The following is a 23,810-nucleotide window of genomic DNA, read 5'->3' on the forward strand; positions in this document are numbered from 1 at the left end:
CTGTGTTTGATTGGATTTTGGTGAAGCTTCACACGCGGGGAGAAAACCGGCTCCTACTGAGTGGCCGCCGTGGTACAGCAATCATTGGCCTGCATCGTTACACAGGTCTGGCGGGGTCGAACGGAGGTGTATCCCCGGCAGATCGTGGGGGTCATCGATCTGCTGTTGTTGCCATGGTCTCGCTGGCTATCAGAACAATCACGATCAAGGCCACATACTCGTGATAAACTCCGAATGTCCTCCAGTCGTCCCGTATATCACACTGAGACCATCATTGAATTGCTGCCCCTGCTCCGACAATTGCTCTATCTTCCTGGCACCATGTCTCCTCAAGGCAACATTCCAACTGAAGCTTGAGTAGCCAACTCCTACGAAATGAGCTGCATTCATCATAACCAACAAGTCGACCATTTCTCGTTGCAAAGTTGTCATTTCTAGCAAATAGTCCCTGTCTTTGCCTTTCAAGAGATCGAACTTGGCCGTTACGTCGATTTCTTGAGCTTTGGCATCGACAAATAATCTTGGGACGTCGATGCCTTGATTCGAAGCAACGTAGATGAGTGACATGTTAGAATGTGTGGCATAATCAAGGTAAAGCTTGGATTGTGTCTCGAAGCGAGCATAGTTCTGATCTTCCTTTAGAAGACGGTCGGGATCTGGCGCTGTACTTAGGTAGGCTCCCATGAAGCCTTTCTTTGACGGGCTCGGGTTGAGTGGTAGAGAGTAGGTGCTCGACATCTTCAACAGCACCGTTGTTGCCAGACTCCGAGCATCTGAGCGAATCTTCAGGATCTTGCCAAAATGCTGAGCAAAGTTATCGTCGTCAGAATGGATGGAATAATGAAGATAGGTGCGTCCAAGTGAGATGATGACTGGATCTTTAGTGTCTTCAGAGAGATATTTCTTCAACCATATATTGAGCGCATCTCGCCAATCCACAGAGAAACCTTGACTCCCTTCGGACTTCCCACTGAGCAGAGCATCCGGTAAGAGAGGCAACGGCCCATTTGCACGCTCTTTGTCCTTGATCTCAGATACACTCTTGTAAAGTCGCAATTGAGGACACGACAAATCGAGGGAATTCCTGAAATGATCCACATCAAACAAATGATCCAGACCAGTTGTGTTTCCGGCCAACAGACCACCATAGTCCTCTTTCAACACTATCCGAGGCATAACAAGACTTCCCCCAGCCGCGATCGTATATCGAACACAATGCAGGACAGAGTTTCGAATTTCTGCGAAGCTGCCAATTGGTGAATCGCATGTGAAGACAACGCTCGCATTCCATTGCGTCCTCGCGCATACATTCTTAATCGCAGGAGATGTGAGAGGAGGGAAATCGAAGACGTCGCTTGAAGGTGATTGCGGGCTATTCGAATATATATTCCAAGGGACATGTTCGGGGAAAACGTAAGGACGATCGAAGGCTACCCAGAGCCAGATGCCGGCGAGTAGACTTCCAGCAAGGGAAGCATATCTGCGATTAAGGCCACTTGGGAAATCCATTTGGAAGACTGGCCTGTTGTTGCTGAAGAGAACGGTAGCAAAGATGCTATCTCCTCCTTTGGGGCGTACATTCCCCGGATGAACTGTTGCGGCATCAGCCGTGTGAAATGTCCAGCGACGCAAGGGACAAAGACTTGGAAGTGGCTCAAAGTCTAACCCCAGATTTCGGCTTCTTCAGCCAAGCGAATCAGAAGTATCCACAGCCTTGTCTCGATATGTGGGAAGCAGCCACTGTCTCACTCATACAAGGCGAAGCTTTCAGATATATATAAAGACTTATGTCCTAATTTACAATAATATAGTAAACATAGCAGAAGACTGCAGTCCAAGACAGTCTATCCGAAACGCCACCAATGCACGCACATTGCCAAATATCCATCCATGTAACCTATGTTCAGATCATGCAAAAGCACCCACAATTGCCATAAGAGTTGCCCCTGCAAGAACAGCCCCGAAAGCTTCCCATCTCCTCCTCCCTTTCAGGATCCCATAACTCTTGTCACTCAGGAAATCCTCGGCGAGAAGTTGCACTAAGCCTGCGAAGACCAACAACCCGCTCGAGATCGCATTCATGAATCCCACCATCAATAGCCCCGTGGCACTTTGTGGATCGTATGACTCTTGTACCATAAGTCCAATGGCTTGTCCGATCGGGGTAGTGGTGCCGTACGCCAATACCATGACCCACGGCTTGATTGAGTGGCGAGGAAAGTTAATGGCTGCGATTCTAGATCCCAAGGCAAGTCCTTCGAAGGATTGATGGAACGCAATGGCCACTAAAAAGACAACAAAAGGCGGGCCTGTAGCCACAGATACTGCCATACCAATGAATACACTATGAAAGAGTATACCTGCTTCCAAGAGCATGCACTGTAGCATCTGTTTCTTCTGCTGTTCCTCGGTGGAGAGAGTTTTGGGAGCCGCCGCAGATTGTTCAATGTCGCGATCTGGGGGAGAAGGATTGAAGGCTTCGGCGGTAGGATCGAGCTCGTCGAGATCCAGATCAGAGTCTATATCATTCTCGTCGTGGTACTTGTGATTGTTCGTTCCGACAGCGTCTGGTGTCGAAACTGGTAACGGTGAGACTCCAGCTACCAAGCCCTCGGACGCATCTATATCTTCCAGCGCAATATCGTTGGGACGATTCAATCCAAGCTTTCCGAGCCTGCCGTTTACCTTCTTTCGTAAGGGTTTCGCAGATCCATTGGCCGAATGTTCGTGTGCATCCTCTTCCTCATCAAGCGCGTCCCAATCGTGCGAATGTGAATGTCCGGCACCTCTCGTAGTGAGAAACATCTCAAGACCCACCACGACCAAGGCAGAAAACATTGCGATCAGCCCAGCCAGTGGACGATACTGTACACTGAAAAAGTCTGGCAGACATGGGTCCGTGAGTGAGACGAATGCTGTTGGAAGAAGATGGACGAAAGCGGTCGCAATAAGAACACCTGTACCGAAATGTTGAGATATGAATATGAACCTCGTAGCAGCAGGGCTTTTCGATGATCGTCTAGATACTAGAGGAAATCCGCAAGCTTGAAATAATCAGCAGAATAGTTGCAGATCGAGAGTGGGACCGTACCCAGTGTGCTCAGTGTCAGGATCAAGAACAGCGCAAAGACATGAGCTGGCAAGTTATAAGTCCCCTTGATCCCAGATCCACATTGCGGCTTTGTAGTCCCTTCATCTCGTCTTGTCAAGTCGAATCGCAATATTTCGTTTGTTAATCTGGACCACGAAGGAACTGCCGGAGTTAGCATGATTGTCTGTCCTGGAGATACTGTCTTGTACCTGCATCTGAATAGATCATCTTTCTGTTCAAATTATGTACTATGAAGAAAACGTAGGACCATTGTGTAGCTCTGCAGAAATAGAAAATATCCGGATATGGCCAAATTGCTTCTTGTTCACGATGGAGATTCAAATTCAGCCTTCTTTGTCCGGCAATTGCCGCTTCAATTTAGCCTTGCACGTGTTCTACCATCCAAAACGGGCAGAACCATGAGAATTTGTGTCTGGGATCAACATTTTGGAGATCAATCAACAGATAGAATGCTCTTCATAACTGAAGGTATGGTACAAGTGTGCCAAGTACGAAATGCTGCGGCAACCTTTGCCCATTTGAAGCTGCTTCGTGAGAATTCATAATGTGGGATGGCAGTTGTTGCTTCAATGCAATATCATCGTTTCTGAGCTCCTCATATATTGCTCCTATCACTTACTGCGAATGGGTGGAATAATCCGGGCTCTCATCGTGTCGTACTCATGCTTTTCAGAACTCAGTTGACTACGTCGATTCGTTCTCGCAACGAACCTTATCCATCAAAGTTTATCCTTATGCTACTGTAAGGTGTCGTTATGACACTTGGGCACACATTTCAGTATGATTCAAAGTTTATGACAGGAAATGAGTGGGAGCACTGGAACACGGCTCATGCGAGCAAAGCTAGGAAGATCGTCCTCTCACAATTGCCTCATAGTATCACGAAGTTTTGGGAGCTTACGAGTAAGACAGTAATATGGGCCCAGACGACCGTCAGCTGCCGGTGAGCATGGTATCGAGAAGAAAAATCCTGGGGAAATCTGAGCTGCTGTGGTTGCTAGCAGCCACTCTTCCTTTCCCTTGAACAAGTTCGTAGCACATAGGCGTTCATCATTGACGCTTCGTTATTTCAAATTACGAGGAAACTTAGAAGCTGCAATTTAGTTACTTGCGGATTTACGAGCAATCCAAAGGGATTCATGAGCAATCAAAAGAACGTTGTACTCAGAGGCAAAACCTTGTTGGGTTTTTTCGGCAGCGTTAGATCCCCTGATATCGAAAGCACCGGTATACACGAGGGGAGCGAAAGACTTTCTGCAGAGTCCGTCCTGGTAATACATATGAAGATTAAGGACCAGGCTCGAGTTTTCAAGAATGGGAGGATATCGCAAGTTAGTTTTATCATCACGTGCAGCAGTAAACCGCGATGCAAGACATTCTTTAGCCTATCACAATTCTCCGGCTCGGGATTGTTGCATGCCGAAACACAACGCAGAGCCCAATGCCCAAGTTGGGCCGCAACTGAAGTGATCCTGCTTACCTGCCGGTATTTGATTTGTTCTCGGGTCTTTCTCCATTATCAGAAAGCGAGTATGCCACTTGGGCAGCAAAGTTGCCCAAGGAGGTACCGATGTTCCGTTCTTGCGCTCATGTACAGAAGCGCTGTTCATCTTTCCTATTACATATCCAGTGTATTTCTTCCTAACTTCACAGTGTGCCGTTCAATTTCTACGAATTCGGATCTTTGGGTACTCTTTACCATGGCTTCCACCGATCCTCGGTACGGGAGCCTGAACTCAGCAGCACCGGAATTTTACCCACCTCTACCTCCACATCCACAGGCCACCTGGAGATCCGACTCAGATCATGTCGCTCACCGCACTGTTCTCGACAGATTTGAAGAACAGTGGCGATCTTCTCAAGGAAGGGTAGTTCCTATTGAGAATATAAATAGTCCACCGCTTGACTATGCAAGGACCCACAGCCCTATTCTACCCTCTGCGAACGCACCTTTCTATGTCCCTAGGCAATATGAGTCTCCTGTGTACCAGCACCGAGACCGACAGGATAGGATTACATCTCCTGGTCCCGAACCAGTATATCGAGAGCAAAACTATGTTCAAGTGAACCAAGCTCCAAGACCTCCTGTCATACGCCCCTCTGTCCCAGGCTACCAGCCATGGCAGCGAATTCCAGATATGGAAAGATCATCAGATTATTCGAGACCTCCATTCAACTCTCCTCAAGCCTATCAAGACCGTGTCGCACCTCGTCCTGCCACTGTGCCTCCACAACAATATCGACAGCAGCTTCAGCCCAGGCATACCAGACCAGAATCTCGCTCCAGAAGACATAATCCATACACCGAGTCTCGTCGCAGACGGAGGTCCACAAGTTCTCAGCCGAGACACCCTCAGAAGAGGAGGTACACCCCTCCTCAACATAACCAAAGGCAGTTTCCAAGCAGGCCATCTTTGCTTTGATTAATTCATAATGCCTTTTTTGGAGTGCGATACATTTGCCAAATGACTTTCGCCTTATTATAGAGGACATACCGGGACGGATACATATGCCATGTGCAGGAGACGTGCTTTCATACCTATGGGTGGTCATCATGCCTGTCTATCTTTAGTACCGATACCCTCGACTGGAACAGATGGTGCATTTGAGAAGGAAGACAAAATCTGTCCGGAGATATCTAGATTTAGATGAGGTTTCTTTGGTAGGGTTTTCTGAAGGTCGGGATGTGGCATGCATGTTATAGATGGGAGTTTTGATTTGGACTGAGCTTAGCATTGGTTGTTCGAGGAGGATTTTCCGCTGATAATTTGATTGTTTTATGCTGGGGTCAAGTTCTTGGTTGCATGGTTTGGGTCGCACGGTGGCGATGCATTTATTCTGATTATACCCTTCGCGATATTTTGCAGGTGGATGTTTGGGACTGTTTACTTTGATGGGGCATATTTAGATGGTTTTACTGCAGGAATTGAATGATGGAGTGCACAGAGGTCACCAGCAATAACATATATCCACGTGACTATTCTCACATATCAGCCTCGACCTTGTGTCCATGGGTCTATATACTATCCACACTTGGTTATGCCTCCGAACTTCCGTTTCAATTTCCCACTGAGATCTATTGTGTCCGCTTTGGGCCTTCGAGGAGACGTCCATGTCACCTGACAGCCTAGTCAGATGAGACGACGTCGGGAATTTCCAAGGTTTAAGGTTACCGACACTTCGCGACATCACAGCTCTAATCTCACTTGAGAAACATTAAAATTAACTTATGTAACTTCTTATCTTGCCGCATCTGATTCAACAGAATGATGTATTCAAGCCACATCTGCAAGGCTGTGGGCAGTGTGCCAGCAGGAATTGTTTCAGCTGAACGCCCAGCCGCTGTGAGCTGTAAATTATGAGCAAGTGGCTCTCTGCTTCTTCAACTCTCCCTTATCCTTTATTTATCTGTTCAAAATGCTTTGCAGAGATTCCTTCCTGTTTCTCGCGGTTCTCTCTGCTGCAGCTTTGGTTGATGCCCGAGCCGCCCAAGACATCACGACAGCCTCATCTGTGATTGCCTCCACTTCAGCCTCGCCATCAGCAGGTAGGTTTCTTCTTTCATGACGTACTTGTTTATTATCCTCGAATGATCTTATTTTGATAGACTGTGTTGGTAATGTTTACTGACTACTGTATATGCAGAGCCAACAGCATCAGCACTTCCTAATTTCTGCGGTACGGGCTATATAGGCAATGGCAAGTGTGGATGGGTATTCGCTTCTTCTACTAGAAGTACATACTCCATTATCTGGTCTTGCCTTGCTGTTATTCTGCTTTGCACTTACAAAGTTATTCGTCTGCATACTTGTTCCGCGGAGGAGCACGTGGCTTCTTGGCGTGAAAGGCCTTTCTACAGCAGGAAGCCACGGAAACTACTCTACATGGGGATGACTGTGATAGCTCCAGAGGGGATTACAGGCATAGCATATGCAGAGTTGGAGGCTTCAAGGAGTGTCAGGCGCCAGATGATCAGTAGAGGATACCGGTGGCTACCAGGCTGGCCAACCAGTCAGTCGACTGGTCAACTGACTGATAAGTGAGCAGTTAAAGTCAATCAGTTTAGACATTTTGAATCGTCTCAGTCTATCAGTGATCCAATAGTCCAACTGGCAGTAACTGATCAGTTCAGGGATTCGATTTTTTCGATTTTGGAGTCATTTTTGAAGCCTTTTGGAGAGGATTCAGGGGCGGATAGGCAAAAAAAAGCTTTTTGATTGGCTAAAAAAAGGCGGTGAAACGAACATTTAACACTTAGGATTTCCATTATGATAATTTTGATCCTTAATCCATTACTCCATCTATTTAAAACTCTACTAAAACACTAAGAATCATGCATTTTATTGAGCTAGAGCTTAGTCAAGTCCTTAGTATTGATTTTATGGTTTCTCAGCCCTCTTCTAGGACTTATGAGCCGTCTTAAAGCATGCAACTGCACCCGCATCCTCTCAATATGCATTCTTTCAGCATGTACTCTCTTGGTGTGTACTCTTTTATTGTGCTGTGCAATTTATACTTTTACATTTTTTAATAATATATACTCTAATAATAACCTAGTAAAGCTACTTTTTGGTAGGGTAACGTGATCAAAAGTCACATTTTTTTTAACTTATCAGCACTTATAAGTGACTGACAGTCGATCAGTTGGATGCCCTCATTTTGATCAGTCTATCAGTTGAAGAATTAGCTCGACTGATAAATGACTGACTGACTGGTTGGCCAGCCTGGTGGCTACTCCTCAGCTATACCTGTTTACCCCACTGCTAATCCGCAATAGCTGCTCAATGGTACTGGCGCACTTCATTTGCATGGGAGGCTGTGCTATAGATACGTCAAAAGGACGAGTGCTTATTGCGAAGCGTGCTTTCGTGATCCTGCTGAAGGATGATGAGCATAGAGACGGGATTGTGGCACAACTACCGTCTGATGAAGACATCATCGATCGCAGCAAGACAGACACTCTAACCATAATTCTTGCATGTGCCCAGTCTCTTTGGCTTGTAGTACAATGGTAAGTTGCACCTCAAATTGTAGTGCCTCGACAGGTGAACAGACATACTGACGAGTAGTAGTATTGCAAGGAAGTCTGTGGGCGACGGTATGTGCTGTAACCATCTCAAGTCTCTGACTTTGGCTATCTAACTCTGTACAGATATTTCTGAATTAGAGTTAAGTACTTGCGGATTCGTCTTGTGTTCGCTAGTAGCGTATGGTCTTTGGTGGGACAAGCCTCAAGATGTCGAGCATCGCACTGTTATCCAGATGCCAAAAACAGAAGCAGCAGATGACGCTGTCTCTCGCGCTTTGTCTAAAGCGCTCTCCATCAACATTCAAGAATATGACAGTCACAGGTACATTTGGATGACATTTCCCTGGGTACGTTACCTATGAACCCCATTGCTATATCTTAATTTGTAATAATGTTAACGATTCCCAATCCAAGACAACACTGCTGGCTCCATCCATCTTGTATATATACTCGGCATAATGTTGGCAGCAGTACATCTCGCTGCTTGGAATTGGGAATTCCCAACTCATGCCGAGCTTATCCTTTGGCGAGTGGCGAATCTGTCAACGCTCGGTTCCTGCCTACTGCCTCTTCTGACAGCGACGTCTAATCTTTCTGGAGGTATCGAGGGCACGGTCGTCAATATGCTTCTTCCTGTTTATGCGACATTGCGAATCATTGTTATCGTACAAATATTTCTTTGCTTTAGATCGATGCCTGAGGGTGTTTATAAGGACGTGCTGTGGGCTCAACTTATCCCACATTTGTCTTGATTATATATAGGTGGGCATTGCGGGAAGTTTCTCTTTAAAAATAGCATGGACTACTTAGTCTCAGACTCCGTGACATCGATATCCCAGTACTTTTCAAATCCGAGTTCTGTCTAGCTTCATGTCATTCCAGAGGAATTATCAAATTTAGTTTGTCAATTCAAGTCAATGCTTCGCGATCTGACTAGATCTTTGTCTATTGTCCATGGACGAGCGCAGGTGAAGCACTGCACATATCTATCTACAGACAAACAACACTTAATTAGAATCATCAAGACCCCTCACTCCCTCAAAACTTCCCCGATCCCCCGCCTGATCCCATAACCTCATGCTCATCGACCTAACCTCCTCCTTTAACTCCACCTTGTCGTCACGAAGACCTACCGTAAGGCACACAACCCTTTCATCCAACACGTCACCTCTCTCCACGCGGGCTAAGCTTACGAAGTTGAATCCCCCGGCGACGATTTTCCCCTCCGCTATACTGCACAAACTCCGGAGTTCTCTTTCGAGACCCAGAGCCTGACGATGGGAGTGCAGACGAAAGCGATCATTGGGATTCACGTAGAGATACCGGATGACGTCTCCGGAGATTGATGGGGTTTGGGAAGAAGGGATTTTTTCGATCGGCTTGAGGTGACAACGATGACTCGATATGATGAAAATTGAACTGTTCCTCCTCATTCAGCAATTTCTTATCCCGACTAAGTGAACATGCCTAGTCTGCTAACAAATGCGCCAAATCTCAAATATAAATCAACCGTCTTTCCAGAACAAGAGCACATCCCAAATATCCGATTCCGCTCCCAGCGTCGAGGCACCGAGAGATCAAAATTAGAGTACGTACACTTGCACCTCAATTCCCAAGAACCATCCACACACACACTCACTCCTTCGCAAACAACCCCAATCAAGCCAACACAAAAGCTTGACTGACTCCAACATCCAAAGATTGGATACCCCGTGTCTACCACAGCATGACTGCATAGCACTTTATGGCTGCTAGAGCGGTTGTTACAATACTTTGAGAAGACGTAGGTATGTTGTGCAACTCCAGACATGAAAATGTGCCGTCGGCTTACAGGTGGTTCTCATGCACAGGTGTCAGGATAAGGTTGGTGCTAATTTCTCACGCTGTTCGTGGGGGTTTTCGCTAATTAATAAGGGGGTGAGTAGCGAGTTTGACGGTATTTGATAGGTATTGATACGAATCGAATGAAAACTTTCTTTTAATGGATGAAGATTCTATCTAATTCATGACCAAGACACTTCGGAATCTGACCTCGCCAGATAACATATGGTCAAAAGCTTTCTGTGCGTCCTTCAATGGGAATTTCTCCACCATGCAATGAATGTCGTGAAGCTTGGTGAAAGCAATTGCTTCTTCGGAATCCAAAGCATGGCCTGAGGGGAAACCACAAACTGAAACCGCCTTGACGATGAGATCAATAGAGTTCACTTCGACCATGCCGCAGGGTGACAGAACCAGCAGCTTTCCGCCTGGCTCGAGGCCTCCGGTCAAAGGACTAATAGCTTTGGGATTTGGTGCGGTGCAGACAATCAAGCTTGCACCTCCCATTTCCATCAGCTTCTTTGCTGGATCATCTTCCGAAGTATTGATGTATTCATGGGCTCCCAATTTGTGTGCAAAATCCTTCTTCTTATCACCAGAGCTCAGAGCCACGACTCGATAGCCCATCTTGTTCGCGTATTGTACGGCCAAATGACCGAGACCACCGAGTCCTTGAACAGCGACGATATCTCCCGGGGTGATCTTGAGCTTTCGAATGGAGTTGAAGACGGTGATGCCCGCGCAGAGGATTGGTGCGATTTCGACGGGATCGACGTCTTTGGGGACGTTGACGACGGCTTCAGTTCGCAGGAGTACGTATTCTCCATATCCACCATCTCGGGATACACCATTGACGGCACCGTTTTGGCACATTTGGAATTGTCCTCGCTGACATTGCTTGCAGACGGCGTCATGACCTCCATGCCATGGACCCCCAACTCTGTCTCCGACCTTCCATCTCTTCTCAGTATCTGGAACTGCTGCAATATCTCCCACGATCTCGTGTCCAGGTATGATTGGGAACGAGTTCCCGAAAGCTCCAGCTTGCACACCAGCATCGGAATGGCAGACTCCTACAGCTTTGACTTTGACCAGAACTTCGCCCTGAGAGGGTTGCTTGAGCTCGACGTCTTTGATTGTGAGAGGTGCATCTTTCTTCTCGAACACAGCGACTTTGTAGGTCTTTGGTAGAGGCGTCATGTTGGCGATTGCGGTCTGCGCGGTGTCTTTGAGAATCGTAGGTAGATTGGATAAGGTGTTCATGAGGACTCGATTCGATTGATGGTGTATATCGAAGTAATGTTGTCATACTCCAGTATTTGCTGTATATATAATTAAAACTCTATCGTCACTGCATCCAGTTGTTAACGCCGAACATGCAGATAATCATAGCGGAGACTTCATTTGATTCCGTCTAATCTTGCCCTTCTCGGCCCATTGTGCAGAGACTTTGAGCTTCTCATTGGGAGTAGGTGAAATGGCTTGGGTTAGTTGCGTTAGTAGTGTCTGGATAGCAAGCTTCGATTCGATGTCAATGTTATCTCCGAGTCCCACAGCTGCCGAAAAGACAAAGAGCAAGAATGGCTGAATGGGCAAAACAAAGTTTCATAGTGATGATATCATGCTTCCTAAACTTCGAGCCTGGTGAATGTCGAGAAGTGGAGAGCTTGGGCGCGCTAGCGGCCGCCGTATAGCAAGTGACAGCGGTATCAGGCAGAAAGTTGAACCGGCTTAAGTAAGCCAAAGCCGCCTCTGGTCAAGCCACCAGTGAAGCGACTTTCTTCAGCAGCAGATCTTCATCCTCCTCGCTCGGACGGTGACACAACGTCGTTCGTTCCCGCACCCTCTCGGCATTAAGATCAACACAGGAAACTCTCTGCCTTCCTGTTTGATTGTCTCGTGTTGCGGATGTGAACATCCAGCCATCTCAAATCGAGGTTCGCGGTTCGCGGTATCACTGGCATCGTAGCTCGAGGCCAGGTCGAAAGGCAGTAACCCGCGAATTTGCATCACCAGCCAAACCTTTTGTCTCACCGAAACGATACACAAAAGGTACTTGATGCGAAGCGTCAACCTCACCTTTATCATTCTCGAATTGCTGACCCCCACAAAATTTGTCAATGACGAGAAAGTCAAAAGTCGCCGAGCCAGCCACTCTTGACAAGGTCTTGAGCAGAGCGAAAGCGAGCAATGGATGTTTCGGGAGCGTTGACAGACCCGACGGCGTGGATACAAGCAACCAATTATACAAATTTCTTCGTAACGAGCCTATTGGTGTGCCATGCCAGCCTGCATTTCATCTCTCTGCTATCCGCCACCAACATTTATTCCAGAAATCCCAACATGGTCCTCTTTATCATTGGACTGAATAGACGGTGTTCGCCTGTCAAGATTACCCAACATCATGCACCCCATACGAGACCGGTAAACCAAAGGGGGCTGGCTCCGAAAGCGCCTCGACTATATCGCTTTCTTCTTACCTCTCTTCTGTCGCAACGGTCGTAAAGCTCACATATACCCGGCAAACTCTGTCGGGCTGTCCTCCTCTTGTTTCGCCAAAACATTACGCGGATCTGGATACTCGCGCTTTCGTCCCACATATGTGGAATCACATTGTGGTACCTCTCTGCTCGTAGCGGAGAGCCGCTCCACCCCTGCAGAGATCAAGGCGCATTGACAAGAAACGTCGACTCGGCAATGCAGTGTTCACTTCGTTGATTTACGCTGCAAAGTGTCTCGCATCCAGATTTCTTGTTCGATCTTTCGGCGTTTTCAACGTTAAATCTCCCGATTATCCCGTCACATCGCAAACAGCAAAAGCACGAAATCATTTGTTCCCCCTCTCCTCGTGGGAGAGGCGAAGACGTAGAAGTAGGATCTGCATCGTGCAGAGGTGCTACTGTCTCTTCAAGACACGGTACTACTTAATTGAGACCACAGATACGCTCGTGTCCGCCACAAGCCGTTGAGCACCGCATTCGCAGATACACCAACATTCTCAACCAACTAACTGTTCTTGGCGAACGGAAAAGTGAGGGCTGGTCGACCTTCAAATACTGCCTTTTCGAATTCTTACTGTACAGCGCTTTAATATCTTCTGTGATCGAGCAATCGGCCCGCGGACCGAACAACATCACTTCCCCACGAGCAGCCCGAGAAGCCTCTTCTTGTGGTCACCTAGTACCTTGGCATCAACACTGATAGGTTCAAGTTGAAACGCTCCTTCTGAACTCTGGTATCAAATGCTGGCTCTTACGACCTCCGAATATGTCCCGTTCCAGTTCTAATTCCATCAGGCGTCGTCCCTCCGATGATCCTTGGCCTGGAAAGGTTGTTGAAAGCTCGACGCATGGCGAAGGGAATGTTACTGACTTCTTGACAGAGAACTGCAGAAGACGATGAGGCTCCAAGCTTGAGTGAACCACAAAAACGTGTACGGCGAGACGGTTCTAGCCCTCAGAACGAAGAAGATCCAACTCAGGACGTTATTGCAGGAGCTTCTCAACGAAGTACTAGGAGGTCAGAAACCCAGAGAGAAGCAGACAATCGAGTAGCAACTTCGTCGCAACCATCATCGTGTTTATCTTCCCCTCTTTCAAGCGCCCCTTCGCGTTTGACCGAGGATTGTGGAGAGATGGCGCAAAGAGCTATGGAAACATGGCAAAGTACCTTGGTTTCGACAAACTCTGAATCTAATAGACAGGAGCTGCTTCCAGGATCTCAAGGCTCATCCAATGAGGCACGCACTACTTTACAACCTAGATCGCCTGGTAATGCGCCAGGAGAGTCAAATCAGTCTAGAGATTGGTTACAAGGCGTGAATACATCGGCTGAGAGGCAATTTCGAACTCCTTTGCCAACCCAAAAAGAGCCACGACTGCTAGATGCGTCACCATCAAGCAGTGACAATTCTCATGCTAGAGTCGAAGATAATGCGCAAACTCAGTCGACAGGCGTTCGCTCTCAGACGCAGCCTGCAAATGCCATTCAACGTGCTATTAATGGCGACTATTCCGACCAGCAGCCGGTGGAACATCGTGTAGCGGTAAAAGACTCTGTGCAACTGATCGTACGAGATGCACCGGTGTGGCATACTGGAGGTGAGATCAGATCCCTTCCACCACTACCTTCAATGAGTGCACAATTCCCCACTTTGCCGCGGCCGCATGAGCACCAATCCCCTGGGCTTGCGCACAACACGAAAGGTCTTGAAGGAGGACTCAACACATTTCCATCAACTTTTTCAGTCCTCACATCGGAAGAAGTTCAACGGAATCACGCCTCTACTAATAGAGGGGGGAGAAGGCGAGGTAGGAAACCTCCAGGTCCTGACGCGACTGATCGACTGGGTCACCAAACTATAGCTAACCCTGGAGATTCCCAATCAGAACACTTCTCATCACGACCCGACACCAGACTTGAAGATTATCAAGAAAGACCCTCACCTCGGTTCAGAGATACGGTTCTGCAGCCAGGTATTAGCAGAAGACCAGTCTCATCAGCGAGTACAGCGCCTCAAATCTATCATACTATTCAACCTCAGCGACCATCTACACCACCTACAATCATGGCTCAAAATGCGTCATTTCAACCTCCGCCTGTCATCTTTACTATCAACAATCGAGCTGAAAGTTCTTTGCAGACCCCAGAAATTCAACCTTTCGTGACAAGCTTCACGCAGAACACCTCTGTACTTCTCCCTGTTCCACCTTCGGACAAAGATGCTAGCTCGCATCCCATTACTGTAATGTTGTGGCAAACTCTAAGCGATTTCTACAAATGGTACGCGCAATCAGCCAAAGTGCAGGAGGTAGGCCCTCTGATGTTCGAATTAATAGACGTTCACTGGCAGGAAGAAAAGAGTTTTGTTGTTCCAGAAGGGAGTCTCAACTATTTTCGAACGATCAAACAATATATCTGGGATTTGTACTGGTTGGCCGTCGACATCAACAAGGGGCACGGAATGTTCAGAGTACTCATCACACCATTCTCACCACGGGGAGAGATGTCTCCACATAAACAAGAAGCGCGATGGAACCCGGTGAACTCTGGCATTTTAAATTCGCCAAGGAGCATTCACCACTCCGATCAGCAAGGCCATGTAATCCTGGAGTCTACCCCTGGCCCATTGTATGCACATCAACGACGGTTATCTGGTCAATCTCCATCACTTCCAAATTCAGCAGCCAGAACACGGCCTGTGACGTCTCACAGGCAACACGAAAATTCAACTATGAATAATTCAGCTCGTTTAGACTCTGGACTTCGGCGGAACTCTTTCGAGCCAAATCATGCTGCTCATGAAGCTGGTAGCCAACAGAGTCAACGACCCCATTCCTTGCCATCAAGTAGTCCTCACATGGGTAGTACACGAACTACACGAGACCAAGCAATGTTGCGCGAACGGGCGAGCGCATATGTAATGAATAGCCTATAACCTAACTTAGGATTATGCTGACGTGTATTTAGCTTATCGATCGACGAGACCTCGAGCTTCTAAGCCAGGAATCGACTGTACTTGATAAGCTACCCTACAAAACCGGTGCCGAGGTATGTGGTGTTGTCGTTGACAGACGGAGCGGAAAAGGAATGGTTGCAATTACCGGAAAAGGATACATTACCCTGAACGTCAAAACTGGACCTGACGAGTCCGGCGATCGATACCAAGATATCGCAGTTCAACCTAAGCAGACTTGCATGCTTCATGGAGAAGCAGTGGTGTTATTTTACAAGCGCAGACAGATTCAACCGGAGCCTCCACCTCAGCCACCACCATTTCCATCCGAGAATCACAGCCAGCTCCAACGGCCAAGCACAGCATCAGACGTCGACATCATCATCAGACTCCAGATGGATGGAAGCGGAAAATACAGCCCGGCATTTGACAAATCGGTGCTACGCCCGAACCGCATTACAACAATAGAATTCTTCTCCTGGTTCGCGAGCCAAAGTGGTCATTGCCCACCTCAGGGGCCACCGTATCTCAAATTCACGTTCAAGGATGCGATGCCGGCTCCAACGTCGACGGAGATTGTGAGGGGAAATGAAGATCACTTTAATTACATGAGGAAGGATATCAAGATTCAGTGTGAGAAGGCGAAGAAGTATATGGCAGATGTGAAGGAATTTGTTATTTTGGTTACGGTGCCGGGGTGGAACACCATTGACGAAGAGGAGGAGTGGTGATTGGGGATGTGTCTTGTGACAATTTCTTCACCCTCTATGTCGAAGATCCAAGTCGACCACACACTCCCTAGAAGTGAAAGCGGTACGAGAGATTCAATCCCTGGATAGCTGTCGCGCGATCAAGGTTCGGCAATATTCGGCCTTTTTCGGCACCAAGTCTACCACCTACACCTGGATGAACAAGGCTCAAAGCCTTATGCTCTACACCAGTAACCGCAAGTGGAAATTTCCGACACTGCGATGTCCGGTTCAAGCCGCTGATGTGTATCACGAGTCTAAAGCAACGGCATCTGCAGTCCCACCTGACAGATCTCAGCTTACGAGATGAAAACGAAGCTTACGACAGGACGAGATGGATGACCTGAGTAAGCGACGAAGGAAAAGAGATGCTTGGAATTGTTGTTGGCATTGTTGCGAGGAAAAGGATATACCCTGCATGAACGAGTTTTTGGTTTCTGTTGTTCCAATGTTGAGTGGGCTGTTGGTATCTTCACTTGAAGACATTATTCTCTTCAATGCATGAAAAGGATTTAGGGGCATCCTAGGATCATTGACCGATTCAGCTCTGCTCTTTGTTGTTCAACTTTGCTTGACAAGTACCATGCAATCAGGTTCTGTGCAAGTGCATTCGATAGAACTTGTCTTAGCGCGAGAATCCGCAGAGAGTTCAATCACGTGCCGAGCATATTTCGAAGGTATGGGCTTCAGTGTTGTCTTGTTCTTGTCTTGTTTCATTCTGCCCTTTGACTTTCCAACAATGGCATTATATGAAGACAATCATCTATCAAAGATAGACATTATTCTTTCTTTATCTGCGGACAAAGACATTTTCCATCCTTTGTTAGTTCATCAGCCCTGAGCGCTAGCTCTACAGATTTCCATTATCTCAAAAGCTTCTCTTCGATTATGTTTATTCAAACTTTATCATTGTCACATTTAATTAATTGTTGGAACTTTGTAAGTTTTGGGGAATAGTTATATTCATATACTTTTTTGTACTTTTTCTTTATACCTTTTTTTTTTCTTTTTTTGAAACTCGAGTCCAGCTCGGGTACCTTTTGTAGGAGTTTGACAGTACTTGCTGCCTGGGTGTCATCCGATGCAGAACGCCAAAGACAATACCTCCGATACGCAAAACGCCAACGACAAGACCATAGGATTCCTGACAGTCCTTGCTGTCTATGTAACGATACGCAAAGCGCCAAAGAGAAGGCCACCAATGCAAACGCGAAGGATAAGACCGCCGTACAAAAGAAAGAGCAAGACTTACCGACAGCACCTCATCGCTTCAGACGAATCAAGGTAACCACGTACGGAGTCGAGACACCCTTAAGGCGCACTCTCCCACCATTGTCCGCTGGCCCCTTTCGGAGAACCTCAAATGCCGTCTCGCCCATCTCGGCCAAGACCTTCTCCAGCGTCGTGACTCGGTTAAGAACCACCACCGTGGCCCCTAGGTCGAAGCCCACATCATTATCATCCAACTCCATAATGACCGCGTCCGAGACCGCAATCTCGTCCCCGTCCGCCTGCGCCATGATCCGCGCCGCGACGTTCACCATATTGCCATGGTAATCCATGCGCTTGCTGATCGGATCAACGTGCGACTCGAACGGGGACCCGAAATGAATGCCCATCCTTACCGTCAAACCTCTGTTGTTACTCGTCGGGATATTTCTCTCCACGTCCTTCGCCCGGCGGAACTCGACGATCTCTCGCGACCAGCGCGTGGCGGCGAGCTCCTTTTGCAGGGCGAGGCAGAAGCGCAGCGAGTCCCGCCCCGATTGGAAGGTGTGGAAGAAGCCGTCGCCGAGGTTCTTGACTTCGTAGCCGTGGTAGAGGGGCGCCAGCGCCCGGACTTTGGAGTAGAAGACGGTGTGGGCGTCGAGCATGAGTTGTTGGTCGAGTTGCCAGAGGTTGGTGGAGTCGATTATGTCGGAGAATGCGGCGACGATTTGTCCTTCTGGTGCGGTGATGGTTGCGCTTGGGGAGCTTGGTGGGGTGAGCTCTGGTGGTGTCATCCATCCTGCCATATTGATGTAGGTTTTGGTGGTTTGGTGTTTGGTTGGTGGGTGTGTTTAAGTATGATACTAAGGGATCTTGGATCTGTCTTTGGTAGCTTACTAGGTTGATATGTGTTGTGGTTTGACGAATATAATAGGATTGGAGCTGAATCTGATTGTATTTATCCTTCAATTGAAGGTTCTGTTCTTATGTACGGACAGATGAACATGGAGAACAAGGACATTGTTCTGAATAGAGTTCATTGTTTTGCGGTGGTCTTTGAACAGGCTTTGAAGAGCGAAAGGCTTGTACTCCACAAAACTAGGCCCGTACATCTCGAGGTTTTGACAATAGAGATCAACAATAAACAAAGAAAAGAGAACAAACTATTACTAGTAAACGGAGACTTGAACAGCATATTCTTTATTGGGAGGACAACGAATAGAGCATTACGCAGTAAGTTGTACCTATTGTTGCAAGAGGCCATTGTACATGAGTGGCTCTCCGGTGTTGGACTCTCAACTAGATGACAAGTATAGAGGTAAGGCGTACTTGATCAAACGATCATCGTTGAGTAGCTAGACACTATAAAGAGTCATTATATTTGTAACATGCTTTGTATTTGACGATGAAGTGAGACGCCTGGTCAATATCCGATGGTTTGGCAGGAATCTTGCGCTCTAGCCGCATTGTCACTAAATTCGAAAGTTCCAGTTCAAAGAAGTCCTTTGGAGAACTTGCGCGCAGCGACAAGATCTGGGAGCTCGAGATACAGGCTCGAAGTATGGGAAAACGATTTTTGGTTCATGAATTCGTTGAATTTCGTTCGGAGGCAGGATAGGGGGTTGAATGGCGTCGGAAGCGAGACCCGGTGGGGATCGTGGAGACGCTGTATTTTAAGCGAGAGCCCCTGAAATCACTACGGATAAACTTTAGGCTTAATTTGCCCCACAAAGGTACTCCGCCAAGGGAAAGGAGATCTTTAATTCATCCTCATAACAACTACTCGTAAGCTTTTTGTGTTTCCCCGCATTCTTATTGCAATTCGGTTTTGACGTCGTGAATACCATGGAATAAAATGAAAGTGGGGCAAGTCCGAGGTGGACGATGACACATCCAGAAGTCCATGGCTACTGGCTGAGATTTCGGGTCCGCATCAGAATAGCCTGCAAGAACCTGGTTCTCTCCTTCAATTGAAGTCACTTGAGTTTCTACGGGTGATTTATATTTCCCACAAATTCGACGATCTCTCTATCTCCAAAAATGGGCCAATATAGCAATCTTTTGCTTCGTCTGAGTAGCTACAATTCCTTCTTATACATTGCGTGTTCCTCCTTTCTCATTTCTTTCATTACTCATGAACTGTCTACAGCGACTCCTTCGTTATCTTTCTTCCTCCATCTAACATTCTTTACGTCATGCGTTCTTCTATCTTGCTTTTTCTGGCGGCAACCCTTGTCTCGGCCCAGAACGCGACCACAACTAAAGCTTCCATGCCCACAGTCACACTTGACTACAGTACTGTTGTGGCCGCAGCTGGAAACACAACCGCAGGGTACTACAAGTACCAAAACATTCGTTTTGCAGCGGTTCCAACGGGTCATCTTCGATGGGTAGCACCCGAATGGCCTCCCGTCGAGACCGAAATCAACACCGGCACTCTCGCATCTGCAGACGTCGACTGCGCATCAACAGAAGATTGCCTATACATGGACATCTGGGCCCCAGCCAACAGCGGCAACAAAAGTCTTCCAGTGATGGTCTGGACATATGGCGGTGGATTTATATTTGGTAGCAAATCTCAAAATAGTCCAGAAGGGCTCTTTGATCTAAGCAACGAATTTATATTTGTGGCATACAATTATAGACTCGGATTGACGGGGTTGGCTAACGGACCTACGTTCTTGCATAATGGTGGGACGTCGAAATCCGCGGTTTGGGATGTTCAGCAGGCGTTTCTGTGGACGAAGAAGTATATTGGTAAATTTGGGGGAAATCCGGATGATATTACCGCTGTGGGTTTCTCGGCTGGTGCTTCGCAGGTTTTGTTCCAGATGACGGTAGGTCTTTCGGACAACGAGTTATGGATGAAGTACTGACAGGATTTCAGAGATTTGCTGGGCGTGCTGAGCAGTTGTTTAATCGCGCTTATGTTATGTCTCCAGGCTTCGTGCCTGGTGCTGGTCATCATCATGCCGAGGTAAGTTCACGGTCGTGGAATTGCGATGGATTCTAAGTAGGCCTAGATGTTCTGGCAAAATGTTTCTTCTGTTGTTGGCTGTTCTCCCAGTGACTTAGACTGCATGCGAGCAGTTCCCTTTTCCACTCTTAATACTGCTGCAAGTACTATCGAGTCTGCATACAACTACCAATTTCAACCTCGTGTAGATGGTCACATCATTGCTGATACTTGTGAGTATCCATCCCCTCAAAAGCCTAGCCTGACTTACACTCATGAACAGATGAAGCACAACTCTATCAAAAACGCTTCAACTTCAGCGGCCCTGTAGTGATCAGCCATGAACTTCACGAAGGCAACAGCCAAGCATGGTCAGGAGTCAACACAACCGCAGACGTCTCAACTTACCTCAAAATTTTCTTCCCGGCAATAACCGACGATGTCGTAGATGAGATTCTTTCTCTCTATCCAGAAGAAGACTATGCCAGCCCCGGGCTTCGTTTTGCAGATATGAAGCAATCATTCGATTTGACTGCTCACAATTTGGCACTAACTCAAGCGATGAAAAACCAAACTTGGAATGCGATGGTTGCTCTTGGTGGAGCAACTCATGGCACGGATCAGAGTTATGTTTGGTATAGTACTTATACGCTCTCTCCATCGAATTCCACAACCACTTTTAGTGGACCGCCAGGTGGTGGACCACCAGGAGGTGGATTTCCTGGAGCTGGGTCTGTTAATGCTACTGTTGCTGTAAGTCCTACATTTTTTTCTAGGTAAGCGATGAGTTACTAACAAGATAGGTTATGATGCAGAAATACCTGATGTCTTTCGTTTTGACTGGAAACCCGAATACGCTTTGGCCAAGTGATAAGATTAATTGGCCTATGTATGGAAACTCGTCAACGGCCGGTACGCAACTTGTGTTTAATACCACGTTTCATTTGAGCGAGGATGATCTTGCGAGTAATAAGTCCTTGCTTTGGAACAAGGCTTTATGGTATTGAGTACCTAGACAAGAGACTCTTTCCGGCCGAGTGAGGGTTGAGGGTTGTACGTAGAAGCCAGGATGTCTCTCAGGCTTTGTATATAAAGCTCCGGTGAGGTCTGAGAAAGGAGGTCTTTGCTTCAAAAGGGTCCTTGTGTAAACTACCTGGATCATCTTGAAGACATAGTCATGGTCACGTGCGTTGGAATAGAAAGTAAGAACTCCGGCGCCTTTCTTCGCCTTTCATCCAAACAAAGAAAGTCAGCTGTGTCTTCGCAACTCAATAGCCACTTAAATGCAATAATGTCCAGAAATAACCAACGACTCAACGAGATGCGGATGATGTCTTGTGGAGCTGGAGGATCAACAACGCTAATGTGTGACAGGCAAGCGACCCTGCGGCTGCGGCTGAAACTGCGACATCTCGACAGCTTGTCTTCACCATCTCGTACAACACAACGGATGCAAATACCCCAATCAAGTGAAATCGACAGCAAGCATCGGACCTCACAGCTTCAGCGATCCTTCCATTCTCCAGTTCAGGCAACAGAGACTCGAGATATGTGGACACAATAGCTTATCGATAGACGCGTAATCAGGCTACGATTATTGAAACGACCAAACTTCCCTTCCATTCTCCTTTCTGGAAAGCGACAACAAAACCGCAGATATGGTGTCTATGAATGTATGTCTATCTGCAGATCCTTGGGATAATAGAAAATGCTGATGTTGACCAGATATTCCGTATCCTTGGAGACGTCTCTCACACCCTCTCGAAATGCATCCTCATCTTCGCAATCCACCGAAATCATAGCACAGAAGGTGTATCCCTCATCACACAAGCGCTCTACTGCCTAGTATTCATATCTCGATATCTCGACCTTTTCATGTTTAATACATTATGGAACACAATCCTCAAGATATTCTACATCCTCAGTTCGCTGTACATCCTCTTCTTAATGCTGAGAGTGTATGCGAGAACCAGGGAGAGAGAGACGGCTTGGAAATTGGGTGCGTTGTGCTTGGTGGGTAGTGCGATCGGAGCTCCGATATGCATGATGATTTTCAGGCGTAAGGCATATTGGGGCTTTATGGAGGTTTGTTTCTCACTCTGCCTTGATGGCAAATGCTGATTTGAATAGCTCTTGTGGACCTTTTCTATCATCCTCGAGTCGACCTGTATCCTTCCCCAGCTACTCCTCTTGCGACAGACAACGGTGCCTACAGTGATCGATTCCTATTACCTCCTTACGCTTGGTTCTTACCGCGCATTCTATATCCTGAATTGGATCTGGAGGGAATTCGATATCACGGATCGAAAACCAGATCCAGTATCTATCATCTTTGGGGTCCTGCAAACAGCATTCTATATCGATTTCGCATGGGTATATTATTCTAGACAAAGAGTCAAGCTACGAAATGGCGGAATCGTGGATCAAGATGACATGAGAAATGGATGGTTGCTCAGGACGGTCTTTGGACACAAAGCTATTGTCCCTCACGCAGAAGAAGATGAAGAATCAGCCCCTGCTCTTGGAGACGAAGAAGATGAAAGACCAAATCCAATCAGAAATGGAGGCTCGAAATGGGGAGCCAGAGGCATCAGCGTCTCTGCCGATGATGGAGTCTTGGCTGGAGAGAGGGAAAGACAGAATCAATTCCCAGGACAAGAATCGGGAGTCGTAAATGCAGAGGATCATCTTGATCCTGATGCCAAGATGAGGGATCCGGATGAGTTGGCGAAGATCCTGGATGATGAAGATGACGATGATGATGAGGGCGTTTTGCCTGGTGGGGAAGGAAGTGCGGCTGGGAGTGGGAATGTTTGGGGGGAGAGGTGATTAAGGATTAGGTGCTTGAAGTATGAATGATGCATTTGAGTATTTCTGGTTGTTCGTGATCGCCGTGCCGTCTGCTTCGTGGCCGATGACCCTCGTAAGTCCGAGGTCGGTATTGAAGCCAAACTGCCTCAAATAATTACAATAACCCCGCGATACCATCATGGCCAACGACGAGTACGACGTACGTATTGCCAGCCCATACATCTCGAGTATATGCTAACTTGCCCTTCTACTGGAAATCTTCATTGTCCGGATTATGAAACAAGTGAAGGGGTCAATATGCAAGCCATGAGACATATGAAAGAGAATGTTGCCAATCGGAAAGAGATATAAAAGAGCAACCGAAACACTGGGACGAAAAGTCATTGTGTGAAGTATGCAGCACATAAGAAGATAAAGCTTGGAAGTGGAGATGGTTAATTCAACTGAACTTTCGCTTTTGCGACTAACCCTCTCCCATCTCGGCCAAACTTTTATGGTTCTCGCTTATTTTGCAAAGAACGGCGGCAATTGCGAACACAAAAAAAAAGAATTCAAAAAATGGATAAAAAAATCAATTTTAACCTGGGCTTAAGAATGAATTGATTATGAATATTCATTTAGGTTCTCTCATATGAATAACTTAAACTCTTTTTCTGTCAAAGCCAAGT

General features: G+C 47.1%; 10 protein-coding genes across 10 annotated transcripts; 6 read left to right on the forward strand and 4 right to left on the reverse strand.

The window, feature by feature from the left end:
• Positions 1–181: 181 nt before the first annotated feature.
• Positions 182–1,821, reverse strand: LY89DRAFT_679587 (uncharacterized protein). Its single transcript, XM_018213905.1, has one exon. It carries the CDS (start codon positions 1,507–1,509, stop codon positions 205–207), a length of 1,305 nt encoding a protein of 434 aa, XP_018078805.1. The 5' UTR covers positions 1,510–1,821; the 3' UTR covers positions 182–204.
• Positions 1,790–3,421, reverse strand: LY89DRAFT_679588 (Zinc/iron permease). Its single transcript, XM_018213906.1, has 3 exons — positions 3,301–3,421; positions 3,092–3,253; positions 1,790–3,044 (listed from the first exon to the last, which is right to left on the reverse strand). The coding sequence occupies exons 1-3, from the start codon at positions 3,317–3,319 to the stop codon at positions 1,909–1,911; spliced, it is 1,317 nt and encodes a 438-aa protein (XP_018078806.1). The 5' UTR covers positions 3,320–3,421; the 3' UTR covers positions 1,790–1,908.
• Positions 3,422–4,573: 1,152 nt separating this feature from the next.
• On the forward strand, positions 4,574–5,608 carry LY89DRAFT_22901 (uncharacterized protein). Its single transcript, XM_018206023.1, has one exon. The coding sequence runs from the start codon at positions 4,645–4,647 to the stop codon at positions 5,533–5,535; it is 891 nt and encodes a 296-aa protein (XP_018078807.1). The 5' UTR covers positions 4,574–4,644; the 3' UTR covers positions 5,536–5,608.
• Positions 5,609–6,522: 914 nt separating this feature from the next.
• On the forward strand, positions 6,523–7,304 carry LY89DRAFT_679590 (uncharacterized protein). The gene is made up of 2 exons (XM_018213907.1): positions 6,523–6,659; positions 6,758–7,304. Exons 1-2 carry the CDS (start codon positions 6,530–6,532, stop codon positions 7,153–7,155), a joined length of 528 nt encoding a protein of 175 aa, XP_018078808.1. The 5' UTR covers positions 6,523–6,529; the 3' UTR covers positions 7,156–7,304.
• Positions 7,305–7,413: 109 nt separating this feature from the next.
• Positions 7,414–9,019, forward strand: LY89DRAFT_679591 (uncharacterized protein). Its single transcript, XM_018213908.1, has 5 exons — positions 7,414–7,593; positions 7,670–8,123; positions 8,185–8,210; positions 8,265–8,488; positions 8,556–9,019. The coding sequence occupies exons 2-5, from the start codon at positions 7,897–7,899 to the stop codon at positions 8,598–8,600; spliced, it is 522 nt and encodes a 173-aa protein (XP_018078809.1). The 5' UTR covers positions 7,414–7,593; positions 7,670–7,896; the 3' UTR covers positions 8,601–9,019.
• Positions 9,020–10,139: 1,120 nt separating this feature from the next.
• On the reverse strand, positions 10,140–11,162 carry LY89DRAFT_693115 (putative alcohol dehydrogenase; the record flags this gene model as incomplete). Its single annotated transcript, XM_018216619.1, has 1 exon — positions 10,140–11,162. The coding sequence occupies one exon, from the start codon at positions 11,160–11,162 to the stop codon at positions 10,140–10,142; it is 1,023 nt and encodes a 340-aa protein (XP_018078810.1).
• A 3,643-nt stretch (positions 11,163–14,805) lies between these two features.
• Positions 14,806–16,449, forward strand: LY89DRAFT_22956 (uncharacterized protein). The gene is made up of 2 exons (XM_018206025.1): positions 14,806–15,381; positions 15,432–16,449. The coding sequence occupies exons 1-2, from the start codon at positions 14,926–14,928 to the stop codon at positions 16,146–16,148; spliced, it is 1,173 nt and encodes a 390-aa protein (XP_018078811.1). The 5' UTR covers positions 14,806–14,925; the 3' UTR covers positions 16,149–16,449.
• A 754-nt stretch (positions 16,450–17,203) lies between these two features.
• LY89DRAFT_679594 (adenylyl cyclase) lies at positions 17,204–18,524 on the reverse strand. The gene has a single exon (XM_018213909.1). It carries the CDS (start codon positions 18,179–18,181, stop codon positions 17,429–17,431), a length of 753 nt encoding a protein of 250 aa, XP_018078812.1. The 5' UTR covers positions 18,182–18,524; the 3' UTR covers positions 17,204–17,428.
• Positions 18,525–19,570: 1,046 nt separating this feature from the next.
• On the forward strand, positions 19,571–21,422 carry LY89DRAFT_634565 (carboxylesterase family protein-like protein; the record flags this gene model as incomplete). The annotated part of the gene is made up of 5 exons (XM_018211395.1): positions 19,571–20,212; positions 20,263–20,352; positions 20,399–20,564; positions 20,615–21,084; positions 21,135–21,422. The coding sequence occupies 5 exons, from the start codon at positions 19,571–19,573 to the stop codon at positions 21,336–21,338; spliced, it is 1,572 nt and encodes a 523-aa protein (XP_018078813.1). The 3' UTR covers positions 21,339–21,422.
• A 569-nt stretch (positions 21,423–21,991) lies between these two features.
• On the forward strand, positions 21,992–23,193 carry LY89DRAFT_605104 (ER lumen protein retention receptor). The gene is made up of 2 exons (XM_018210380.1): positions 21,992–22,416; positions 22,462–23,193. Exons 1-2 carry the CDS (start codon positions 22,003–22,005, stop codon positions 23,158–23,160), a joined length of 1,113 nt encoding a protein of 370 aa, XP_018078814.1. The 5' UTR covers positions 21,992–22,002; the 3' UTR covers positions 23,161–23,193.
• Positions 23,194–23,810: the final 617 nt, after the last annotated feature.

The sequence above is a fragment of the Mollisia scopiformis genome (assembly GCF_001500285.1).
Source record: "Mollisia scopiformis unplaced genomic scaffold LY89scaffold_1, whole genome shotgun sequence".
Lineage (NCBI taxonomy): Eukaryota > Fungi > Ascomycota > Leotiomycetes > Helotiales > Mollisiaceae > Mollisia > Mollisia scopiformis.